Below are 13108 nucleotides of genomic sequence, written 5' to 3'. Positions count from 1 at the left end.
TCCCCAAAACTGAATGTAACAGCCCAGCATATTTAAATATCAAGACACAGAGCAATCTTGCGCTATTTCAGTTTGTCTTGATATTAAATTACATGCATGTATAGGAGGACAAGGATTATTCCAAGTATATCAGTAGCCCTGCCATGGCCACCTCCCTCCCCTCTTGAGCTAACTTTGTGTTTTGCTCCATCAAATAAAAATCAAAGTACCACACCCCACCATCCTTCAAAGGGTGCACCCAACACTCTCCCTCATCCTCAAATCTTTCCCCTTCCACTGCCTCTGCACCTAGCCATCCTTAAAGAGCCTGTTTTCAGTTATCCTGTCTAAAATTCTCATTTCTGACAAAGGTGCCATTTGAACTTTATTGATAATATCAAAACTTCTGGTGCTGGCATCATCCAATTCTCTACTCTTGTTCTTCCCATTCAATGGTGTCGCAATATTTACATAAGTATAATATTGAAATGAGAATAAACTATAATTCATCCTACATTTCCAACCCCAAAAGTGACCCAGGACCAGGGAATGTAGCCATCCTGCCCCTCCCCCCGCCCCCCTCTCCCCGAGATCCTCATTCTATAATCACACATACATACACACTGAACTTTTGTGAGAGCTTTTCTGTGGATGGTGAGTTATGTTTAAACAGTATGACCCAAACAAGAGGAAACAAAGTCTAAGATTAGCTATCAGGCAGTTTATTTTAGTACAGACAAACTGATTTTTTTTTTCCACTCACAATGTTAGACTGAATAATGTACACAAAATATATATAGACTTCACACTCATAAAATTTTGATATTTATAGAGCCTCTCTTTTAATAAAGGCAAATATTAATTAGTATGATAATAAGCTATCATTTCAAATGACTTTAATCAGCAACTATTTTCAGATGACTTGTACTGTATTGGGTTACCAAGGCAACAACAATCCATTCACACTGAGAAAGCTTTGTTAAAACATATGTCCACAACCATCTCAAATGCACCTGGTCTCCATTTTGGTTTCCTCTGCATCAAAAAAGGGGGAAAATATTTCAAATCCAATCTTAGCATAAAAATCAGCAACTTTTAACATAACAATAGTAATTAAATGAGGTCACCATGTTACGTTATGGCAAAACTATCAGTTAATATGTATTTACCACTGCATGATGAACAATACCATTACATAAAACTGTGCTTCCAGTCAATATCACCACATCCTGAAGGGTAACATAGATTCCTCTGACACGACATACTAAAAGGGTCCAATGAGGATCGAACATGCTCACTGGACGTACTCTCCTTGTTAAATGCAATAAAACTAGTTTAGGATACGATTTTTATACAATCTGTCCGTCCCCAAACTTGTGAATTTAACTTCTTGTGATCTAAGCAAACATTTGGCACTGTCGTTTGTAAGTTACTCACCCCTCCCCCTGCTCTGTGCCTCCCACCCCTGCCAAGACAACATTGTAATACTCCACCCCCCCTGGGTACCTCTTTCTGAAATTAATGCAATCACAATAGTTTCCAAAATTGACATGATTATATGATACAATTTCGCTTCAAGAAAGTTTACGCGTAACAAGGTATCACACAGAAAGAACCTTGCTGTTTCACTCCATAATTTTTAACTGGAAACAAGTGCAACCAAATTTGCCTAAGCATGATCAAGAAGTATTTTCATCAGGTATGACTTGTTATACAAATGGTAAGTACTACAGATACCGATGAAACTCTTTGAAAGAATTGAAAAAGGTGAAGGGGTAAGGGTTAGTATGATTTTTGGAGTGGAAAAGGAATTGAGGTTTCAACATTTTTTTCAAATTTAATGAGGTAAATATGAAGTAGAAATTTTGATGTTAGAAAATTGCAGGACAAGGCTCGTCAATATCTAGCTGTGACAAACTGACCTCATCATTATTGAAAACATTTGTTGTTATTTGAATACCATATTTGCTTCCAATTTACATAAATTTACAAAAGTTATAGAGAATTAGACAAAATGAGCATAAATTTGTATATTTCTTATTGTTTATAAAACTAAATAATTAAATAGAATAGAAAAGAAATTTTGGGTTAAGAGAAAAATGAATACCAACAGTTAAAAAATCAAATCTCCTGTTTTTAAATCACAAAGTTTAAGTAATTAACTTCCATATCCGTAACATTAATTAAAACATTCTCAAGCTCAAGTTCAATCACGTTTTAACGTTTAAAAGGACAGATCAGTTTTTTTTTCTTCTTCTGAGGAACCATATCTGTAATACTATGTGAAAAGCACATACTAATAGCAGGTATAATCACGACAATGTGAATTTATATGTTGATGAAATATTGTGAATTTATCCAGTGACAGCATAATGAGTGATATTACCATAGCAACTGAGATGAAATGTGCTTTGTTTCACCTTTAAAATTTACGATATTAATTATCCACAGAATACATCAGAGTATAACATTCTTAGCCAAAAGTAAGTGCATGTTTGATTAAGGTTTTTAAGTGCAGATTACAATGACAGTCATGTATAAATATCCTGTAATCAAGAAACCCCAGCCCATCCACTGAGTGGCAATAAAAAAGAGATGAAATGTTCAATTAGCAGTGTAGAATATTTCTGTCTTCCCTAGAAGACTTACAATGTCTGTCAATAGCATATTTATTCTAAAATTCCAAAATGACTTCTTTTTTCTTTAATGCTCAATTAAAAAAAATGCAACAGTCAATTCACCTGTATCTTACAGTAGGGCCACCATTTTATTTTGCTTTTGCAAAGATTTTGTTCTCATTCCTGCACATTTCCTATTTTCTACAGTGATGAGTAAGAAATGTAACAGAAAGGAGAAACTTTTTCTTTTGTCATGGTCTTAGCAGTCTTCTGTAGTATCTGATTAAATGCCCATGATTGTAATTCCTTAAATTACTAAATGAGAAGAGATTAATAATTAAATTGAATGATATGATGGCAAAGCATATCAGAAGAGATCAAATTTTAAATTTTAAATGTTAAATTTTAATATTGAGAAAAGTTTAATGTATGCTGCTGAAATGAATAGACAACTAGGATTTAACTCTTTGGGTAGTACGTATAATACATCACCAGTTAGGCGAATAAATGGCATCGAACATAAATTTATTTGCTAATGGACGAAAAAACAGAACTCAAACAATCAATAAATTAACACTTCTCCGTAACATGAGATATTGTGCTGTGCAACCACCTGCAGCATAGATTTATTCTATACAACATATTCTCTCCCTTGTTCCTTCAAAATTACTTGTTGGCAGAAAAGCAGAATATTTCAAACCATTCTTTGGGAGAAAAAAAAAACAAAATGTAATTTAACCTGAGAATAACTGTCGCTGAAAATTACTTATTATGAAATAACTTTCAAGCTTGGTTGTGAGTTAAATGACGTTTGTAAGCTATTTCATGTAAAATGGCGTAATTTTCTGCTTTGGTTCATTTTAAGCAGTGAAGCATTATAGATAACTCTCCCAACCCCCCCCCCCCCCGCAATCTTCCCTACAAGAGAATTGCTATGTATGTCAAACAACATCACAAGAAGATCTGAAAATGTCATCAAATACCATCAGTATTCTTGCCAGGCAAATCTCTCATGTATTTTAATACCATTCTTTGTCCAAAGTAAAGAGGGAAATTTACTGACTTTAAGTATTCATCTCAAATGCCATTTCCAAATAACTTTTCTTAAAAAGAAAAAAAACCTATATTTTTAGTCCATAAAGTCATCTTTCCAGATAAGACCGGATGAATGCAGATAAATATTCTTAGACACTTGTGAAATAATAGTAACCAATTTTGCATTGACCTCCCAGAGAGAGTTAAGTCAAAGATTATAATTAGAAACCTAAGCAACGTTTTACATGAAAGTAAAAAGGTTGGCTTCAAAGTTGGTTTAACAATTCTGCCACTCGCTTACACAATTATGAGGATAGTCCAGGGGACATTGATTTTCCACTGAGGACCAAGTAACATATTTTCTAACCAATTCTGATGAAATTTTGCATTCAATTCCTACATAGCATTTCCAAGCCATTGATGATTGTAGTTTGTTACAGTTTTAATAATATGTGAAACTTGAACCAAATAGGTGTGGTGGAGTTGTCTCACACCAACAGCAAAGAAGTTTTTTTTTGCCTTAAATTTGCTAAGGGGATGTCAAGTGAACAAATAAACAAATAACTGTTGCATATTCATATTGAGATACATCCAAGGGCGGCGGAACCGGGGGGGGCACAGGGGGCACGTGGCCCCCCACTTTTCCGCAGGTTAAAAATGTGCCCTTTTTCTACATAAAAATTGAGGTGTCTCAAGTTAGCAAGAGGCCAGGGAACCAGAATGAACACTCGGGAAGGGCCGTTTCCGGCCATCTGAGGGGTTTGTAAAACCAAAAATTTTCTTGTACGCTCCGCGCCAACCGATGGTGGCGCTCCGCTCAGATAGTTGTGCATACAACTTTGCAAATCCTGGCTACGCCCCTGACTTTTAATGAATTTCTGTGGGTCAAACTCAAAGCTATTTCGAATGGAAAAAACAATGTTAAGATATTAACAAGATAAAAACTCTAATTCGGAAGATTCCTACATTTAGCAACTAGCATGATTTCACCTCATTTTGTCTCAAAGAAAACTTTCCAATTTGCACATTGGATATTGCTGTGCTAGTATGCATATTTTCCTTAAAGGGGGGGGGGTGTTGATGGAGTGATGTGTATACACAAATAAATTAATGCAATAAGAGTTATAAAGGGTACTAAATATAAGGCTGCATCAGTCCAATCGAATTTCTGCAAAGTGCCCTTTGATGTCGGTGCCCCCCCAGATTAAAAGTGCTTCCGCCGCCCTTGGATACATCCCAATTTTTAAGTAAAAACATAGATGTAAATTTGAAGAAAGACATATCAATGTTAAGATATTAACAAGATAAAAACTCTAATTCGGAAGATTCCTACATTTAGCAACTAGCATGATTTCACCTCATTTTGTCTCAAAGAAAACTTTCCAATTTGCACATTGGATATTGCTGTGCTAGTATGCATATTTTCCTTAAAGGGGGGGGGGGGGTGTTGATGGAGTGATGTGTATACGCAAATAAATTAATGCAATAAGAGTTATAAAGGGTACTAAATATAAGGCTGCATCAGTCCAATCGAATTTCTGCAAAGTGCCCTTTGATGTCGGTGCCCCCCCAGATTAAAAGTGCTTCCGCCGCCCTTGGATACATCCCAATTTTTAAGTAAAAACATAGATGTAAATTTGAAGAAAGACATATCACAAATTTATCAGTGTGTTTCTATGACTAAAAACCTGTTTGCTTAAAGTCTGTCATCTCAAAACTTGTTACATAGGGATTGAATGCAAATTTCATCAGGATGCTTAGAAAATGTTCCGTTTACATAATTCAAACATAAATTTTCACCTGCACTAATCCTTTTAACACCACTAGTAGCCTTGTGCCATTAACAGCCATATTCTACTTATCGCCAGATTCCTCACATTATGTGAGCAAATAGTCTCCACAGTCTGTCATGAAGGTGGAGTAGATTTCCGCTAAGTATTGTTGATGGTTGTTTGGGAAAGGAACAGGGTTGCCAAAGAGCTTAAACATCTCTTGTGCCCATTGATGCAACACACCATCAAAGTGATTTCTGTCACATGATCATGAGAGTAGAAAATTTAAGCTGCAAGATCAACCAGCTACTGTTAGACTGAATCTTTACAACAGTTTCTGTTTGGGAATTAGCAGCAAAGGAAGCTCTGCATCCATCGTATCTGGATTCAGATCGGCGAGATAATTTCACCAGTAGGTAGTTTTTTCTTTTTGTTGAAGTACGCTGTTTAATGCAAACCTGAAACAACTATAGGATAATATCAAAGCACAATAAATATTGTCTGAAACAAGATGTGACTCTTCACCGAGACAGCTCTGATATCCAGAATTTTTCTTTCAAGGGAAACTATATATATATATATGAATAACATATTTTTTGGTACTTTATGCACACTATTGCACAATAACTATGTCCAAGAGAGCCTCACTATATGGTATTAAGGGTCTTAAAAATGAGTATACTGATTTAGCACCATCACAGTGCAGTGGGCCCAATGAATATAGTATGGGCCCCAGTCGGCCTTGGAAACTCTGACTGTGTCCTTCTTCCGTCTTGGGAGGACACCCTAGAGGCGGAGCTAAGAGCGGGATTTGTTGCAACTTGACTTTCAACTTGGTCGACAGATCTAGCCGTCTGTATCTGGGGGTAGGGTACAGGTCCACCCGAGGACTCGGACCCTTCCCCACCCCTTTCCTGCTGAAATGAATTTCCTCCGTTACTTGTAGAATTGTTCATCTGTCTATAGCTGCTAGATCCCTTGTCTCCCTCGCTATCCCACGAAGTACTGGAAGAATGTGTGGCCTGATAATCCTCTTGGCTCTCCTTGGAGGCGATAGAGGGTGCTCTCTCAGCTTGAGGGGGCACGTCTCTCCTACTGACAGCCTGGTGCCGTCTCTGGTTTGGTGATTTGTCATCTTGCTGATGCTGCTGTAGGGTAACATTCCCATTGTTCATTTCAGGACTGTGGGCCCCGGAGAGTCTCTTAGCGACGTTCTTAACGAATCCCTTCTTGGGTCTCAGAGCGATGTCTCCAGATTCGGTGCTCTCCGACGTGATGGGTTCTTGCGCTCCAGACATCAGCAACATCTTCCTCTCCTCCAGACTCAGCCGTTTCGCTTCCAATTCCAAATCCAGCGGAGGAACCCCTCCGGACGACTTCCCCTTGGCCCCCGCTTGCTGTTCCTTCTCCGACTCCTGTCTGGAAGCCATCTCGTGTTGCGAGATGGTTCCACTCTGACCGACAGGTTTGAATTTGACCACTCCAGAGAAGACCGGTTCAGAGCTGGCGACCTCTATGGAGGGCGGTCTCGATGAAGTCTTCACGGTCTTGGATCTTCTTGCTAACGGCTGTTGTATGGCACCGTTGGCTATCTCTCTGGCAATGATCAGACTAGCGTCCTCGGGGCCCGCGGCTGGTTCGGCTGCCGTGCCGACCGGGTCCCCTTTCATACTGTCTGTCAGCTGTTGGGAATGGAAGCCTTGAAAATCCTTACTGCCATCTAAAGTTTCTGTCTGGGACGATGACTGCTGGTCGCTGGATTCGGTTCTCTCAGATATTGGCTCATTCTTCTGACTGAGGGCTTCGCTCTGGTTCTCTGTCTCTGAAACTTCGCCCTGAGACGCTTCTCCGCTCCCAGGCTGTGATCCCGCAAGTCCAGAGTCGGGCGTCTGCTCCTTCTCGCTGTCTTTACTGCCGACTTTCTCCAAGACCGGGTGAGCTTGCTGCGCCTCCCGTTCCCTCTTGGCTTCCTCCTTACACTCCTCTTTCACCCTCACCAGCAGACGTCTAACTTCTCGATTACTCGGAGCCAGTTTCACCGCTTCTAACAGATCTTGCAGAGCAGAAGCAAATTGTCTGATGGAGAAGAAAGAAAAACAAACAAAGGCAATAAATTAGTATTGTAATTTCTGCTTTTATAGAATGAAGACTTAGTAGATTTCTAATATAAACACTATCGAGCAACATTGTCACAATTTTAGTGCCTTGAAAATCCAAGTATAATTAAGTCACTCATTTGAATACAATAAACTCAATAAAATTTTCAAACTATTTCATAAGTTTTCACAGATAATGAAACCTGAATAAGACAAGACACAGAAAACAAAGAAAAGGGCTGCTTTTATCTTGAACTTGACCTTTTGTTGGTCTATTAATATCAGACTCCTACTAATTACGCAACTATAAATTCATTTTATACTTTGAATTACGGATGAAAGATGATTAAACCTGCTATATTTAAGATGAATACAAGATATCTCAAGGTCCTGTCATCAAATAAAGTCTATTACAAACAGGTTTCTATCTGAGAGGGGTTGGTGGGGGGTGGGGGTGGGGGGTGGGAGAGGGCACAGCTGGTTGATACTTTACCTGATGGCACGTTTAGCTCTTGCTCTTGAGTAGAAGGCCTCAAAGCACTGCGGTTTAATCTCTAGAGCTTTACTGGAGAAGTCTATAGCACCTGGGATGTCCTGTACAGCAAAAAAACAACAACAAAGATGCAAAGAATGAAATCAATTTAACAAAATAGAAGAAGAAGAACACTTGGCAGTATTATGCAATATTGTTTATGACCAGTCTCAGCTTAGCAGAGATGGTGGACCTGCTCACAAATGTAACAAATGGACACATCTCTTTTCAGCTTAAAGTTACTGATGATTTTGGCTGATAATTCAATATCTGCCTCTAAGATCCCTGTGTCACAGTCACCCACTGACATTAAATGTCCCATGACACCAAATAGGACATTTCAACATTGGCCCCTGCAAGCCCTATGTCCCATGACACCAAATACGACATTTCAACATTGGCCCCTGCAAGCCCTATGTTTCAGCCACTGACTAACGAGACTTGTATTACGACACCAGACAAGGTATGTGTTTACCTCCAGTTTCCTTTTACATCTGGATATGTTGAGATATAAATTGACTTTTAATTCTTTGTACGTTCGGATATCTTCCCCGAGACCATCCGTCGGAAATTTCTTGAGAGCACACTGGTATTTATGACAGGCTTCACGCCATTTTTCTTTCTGTTAAAAGGACAAAGAGAGGAACTTGATGAAAAGAGAACAAACCACCTGGCAGCAAATTAGCTTATGGCAAGCTTGTGAACACACTGAAAATACACCCTGGCCAAACAATGTTATGCATGAATGTCTTCTACAACAGAACTGACCAAATAGATGCAAACCACAATGAGCGATGAAGAAAACATGAAATGGGGGGGGGTGGGGTGGTGAGGGTGGTCACACATATGCAAGTGGTGTACATAACACCTTTTACCAGGACAAGTGACACCATCTCTAAGCCAGACAAATCCCATCCCACAAAGTGATATTACTTTCCAAAAGGGCACACCATCATCCCGCAGCAAAGTCAATTACCTTATAAAGAGCATTCCCATCATCCATCAGTTTCTTGAGAAGTAACAGGAGGATGTCTGGCTTGGAAGTAGCCATTGCCCAAGCTGCAGGACCTGAAAACGAAAGACACATTTATGAAAAGTTATGGGATTACATTTTCTGCTGATAATCTGTGATTTTAAAGATTTTCATTGACACTAATATCAAACATTTACTGCAGCCATATGCAAATATGCAAACTTTCAGACCCAGGATCTTCCATGAGGGTGAAGCAAAAACCCACCAGTTCCCCCACCCCCCTATCCACCCTCCCCCTACCCCTCAGAATCCATGCTCAGAATGCATTGAAGCTAGCTTGGAGTACAGATGTTAACAAGCAAAACATAATTGATCTCTGTCGGCAAGCTCTGAAAATTGTAGATGGTTACCCAATGTCTGGAAAAAGTTTTCCACAGCCTACTTTGGGTCAATGGTCTGCATCAATGAGCTATAAGTTCCTTGAGCTGCTCAATATATTCCACCTTCAATGTTTAGTGAATTTATGTAAATAATGCTCCAATATTTTATTTCCAACTGACCGAGTTTGGCTCCTTTTTTGAGTAGTACTGATACAACAGATGTATTTCTACATCCAATAGCTCTATCCAGGGGCCTCATCCCACTCTTGTCCAAATGTTCCACGTTGGCACCCCTCTCAATCAGCAGTTGAACCTGTCGAGACAACATAGACAATGGTAACACTAACATTAAAGAGACACCGGCACTCACAGACAGACAAACGCATGATTCCCACAATGCATCACTTCCACTCACAATACAGGACAAACTCCCATTCCCATGGATGCATTGCATTGCTCCAACTTTCAAACCTTTATTCACTTCCAAACCAAATTACAGATGACTCACCACTTGAGGATCACCGAAGAAGGCCGCCAGGTCCAAAGGAGTACGTCCATTTTTGTCCTCGTGATCTATTGCTGAGTCACGTTCCAACAAGGACTTGACGATGTTCATGTGACCCTTCAAACAAGCCCAACATAGAGCTGTTAGACCCTCCCTATCCATTGCTTGAACATCTCCTCCTGAATGATGAATAGCATAAACAACTATGTGTTAAAGAAAAATCAAACATTGATGAACCAGCTACAGAAGACAAAGCTTAGATGAGCTTCCAGATCATGGCAGTACCTCTGAAGAAGGGCAAAATGTCTGCTAAAAACCCAGCACACAAAGCAACACAAGTTGAGCTAACATTTGTATTTAATACTCCCCTTAACATAGACCACAATGTCTGCTGAAAACCCAGCGCACAAAGCAACACAAGTTGAGCTAACATTTGTATTTAATACTCCCCTTAACATAGACCACAATGTCTGCTAAAAACCCTGCGCACAAAGCAAGACAAGCTGAGCTAACATTTGTATTTAATACTCCCCTTAACATAGACCACAATGTCAGCTGAAACCCTGCGCTAAAAGCAAGACAAGCTGAGCTTAGATTTGTATTTAATACTCCCTTTAACGTAGACCACAATGTCTAATGAAAACCCTGCGCACAAAGCAAGACAAGCTGAGCTTAGATTTGTATTTAATACTCCCATTAACATAGACCACAATGTCTGCTGAAAACCCAGCACACAATGCAAGACAAGCTGAGCTAACATTTGTATTTAATACTCCCCTTAACATAGACTACAATGTCTGCTAAAAACTATTGCAGAAGAAAGCAAGACCTGGTTAGTTCACATTTTGTAACAGTCTTTTTGACACTGAGAAATAATGTCCAACCAGATAGCGATAAAAAAAGACTCTCACCTTTACTGAGAAGAATTTCAAGTACCGCCAAATGTCCCTCCCCGGCTGCTAACATCAGAGGTGTCCTGCCGTGTCTGTCCACATCGACCAGCGAGGCACGGTGAAAGAGGAGTATGTCCACAATCTCCCAATGACCCTTACGGACGGCACATATCAAGGGTGTCATCTGTGCCTGGTTGGTCGTCTTAACGGACGCTCCCCTCTTCAACAAGAATTTGACAATATCTGTCCTGCCTTGCATGCAGGCCGATGTCAATGCTGGAAGGTTAAAATAATCGCCGAAATGACATTACCAAAGATACAAGAAAACATACTCTTGCATCATCTAACATCTCACTAAACTTTCAGGCTTTTTCCATTCAATGAACATTTCCTGCTGTATGGATGTTTTTCTCGAAGCGGCTGACACAAGTACCATTGTAATAGTACCCATGATGCAATCTTGGAAAATTATGTTTAAATCATTCCATTGCAAAAGAACATATGCAGTCAATGCAGCAAAGCTTTCATGAATTATGTCCTATGTGACTCTCTTTGAAGGCATTGAAGGACAACAGATTTAAGCAAAATTGGACATCATTTCATGCTAAAAAAAATTGATGCAAACTATCTTACCAAGTCTGTACCTCGACCAAAATTTCGAACCAAAGTATGAAAGGATGCTACTGTATGCATATCATGCAAATTAATACTGCAAATTGTTTCCTAGGAATGCTTAGAACGTTTTGTTAACCCCACTCAGGCTTGAGAGTTTTTCGTAGTCCTTGCAAATTCATGAGTGACTGACAATAGGATGATAAATTACACAACCTTCAGGAACAGAACATCCTCACCTCTTAATAAATTATCAGTAAGCCAGAAATTACATGAAAGAACAAATAAACTTCAGCATACCTGTATCACCTTGAAGAGTATCCACATCATCAAGAACAACCAGGCCATGACTAGGTACGCTCGGGTCAGGTAGATCCAGAAGAAATGTACAAACCTGGCAAGAACAGCAGCAAAAAGAGAATAAAGAGACTAAAGTGAATTTAAGTGACAGAGATTAGAGTACAGTTAAACATGCATTGACAAGATTTCTATTATCCAAATCCTGGATTATTCGGATCAGATATCCAACCAGTTATAATTTAAATGCTAAACAGCCACAGCAAAAGGTGACACCAAAGCAGACAGGGCTAACTGCTGAGACAAACTATAGATGGATCATCCAGATATATTTCATGTCTAGACAACCTCTAATCCCAATCATCCACAGGTTATTCACCAAAGAGATTATGCAAATTTTCTTTTAGACTGCATAAAACAAATTCATCCTCTCCTTTACGAAGACTATAAAAAAAAAATGGCTGTATCCTAACATGAAGCATACAGCAAAGCTCACATGGTAGATTTGTATGTTTTGAAACCTTAGGCTTTAATTTCCTATATAGCCTATGTATTAGGTTACAAATGTTTCCATAAAGAATTGGTATGAGCAATGCACAGCAGTTGCTATTGCACAGTACACATTTGGCATCTCCAAGGAGTTACATATTTAACTTACATCTCTGTGGCCATGACCAGCGGCTGCAGCAAAGGCTTGTTGAGCGACCCTCTGTCTGGTATGTACCGTAGTATCTTCCTTTGACCAATCACCTTGCAGCATAAAACTGACCAATGCCAGATGCCCAAATTCAGCAGCATGTACGGCAGCACACTTTCCTGCCTTGTCTGTATGAGTAAGCTGAACATCATAGAGAAATGATTATCATGATACAGGAGATTTCAGACTTCAGTTAACAGTGTATAATATGGAATATTTTATCATGAATACATTTCAAATTAAAAAATTTTGATTTGAAGAATATTTAAACACATTGTGTAAAAGTAAGTTGGCCTGACGTTTCGTTCCTAGCAGGATCTTCTTCAAAGGCTCAATGACAAGTAACAGAAGGGACAAAAACACGCACAGAATACAGACAAGTTAATGAGCATGGTGAACACAAAGAGATGGATGTAAGGGGATAAGTAGACAAGGAGATTAGTATAAAAGGGGATTAGTAGACAAGAGAACTAATCCCCTTACATCCATCTCTTTGTGTTCACCATGCTCAGTAACCTGTCTGTATTCTGTGCGTGTTTTTGTCCCTTCTGTTACTGTTACTTGTCATTTGGCCTCTGCAGAAGATCCTGCTAGGATCGAAACGTCAGGCCAACTTACTTTTACACATTCTCCTACACAGGTTCTCTAGTGGATAAGCAGTTTGCTAACAGTTTTATTTTATTTTATTTAAACACATGTTAGATGTTCAACATGAGTAA

At 39.2% G+C, this 13108-nt stretch overlaps 1 protein-coding gene across 5 annotated transcripts in view; it reads right to left on the bottom strand.

Annotated features, from left to right (window-relative positions):
• Positions 1 to 2839: 2839 nt before the first annotated feature.
• The window catches only part of LOC139966335 (protein TANC1-like), a 75401-nt gene continuing 65132 nt past the window's right edge, over positions 2840 to 13108 (bottom strand). For all 5 annotated transcript variants that reach the window (XM_071969224.1, XM_071969227.1, XM_071969226.1 and 2 more), the window contains 9 exons: positions 12351 to 12530; positions 11696 to 11789; positions 10802 to 11059; positions 9894 to 10069; positions 9566 to 9698; positions 9009 to 9100; positions 8508 to 8654; positions 7994 to 8094; positions 2840 to 7480 (listed from right to left, as the gene is read on the bottom strand). In XM_071969224.1, coding sequence (XP_071825325.1) covers positions 6100 to 7480; positions 7994 to 8094; positions 8508 to 8654; positions 9009 to 9100; positions 9566 to 9698; positions 9894 to 10069; positions 10802 to 11059; positions 11696 to 11789; positions 12351 to 12530 — 2562 coding nt within the window. In that variant the 3' untranslated portion in view covers positions 2840 to 6099. The remainder of the gene's footprint in view (positions 7481 to 7993; positions 8095 to 8507; positions 8655 to 9008; positions 9101 to 9565; positions 9699 to 9893; positions 10070 to 10801; positions 11060 to 11695; positions 11790 to 12350; positions 12531 to 13108) is intronic.

Source organism: Apostichopus japonicus, chromosome 4 (assembly GCF_037975245.1).
Source record: "Apostichopus japonicus isolate 1M-3 chromosome 4, ASM3797524v1, whole genome shotgun sequence".
In the NCBI taxonomy this organism is placed as follows: Eukaryota; Metazoa; Echinodermata; class Holothuroidea; order Aspidochirotida; family Stichopodidae; genus Apostichopus; species Apostichopus japonicus.
Note: the sequence above shows the minus strand (reverse complement) of the source record. Positions and strands in the feature narration are given on the sequence as shown.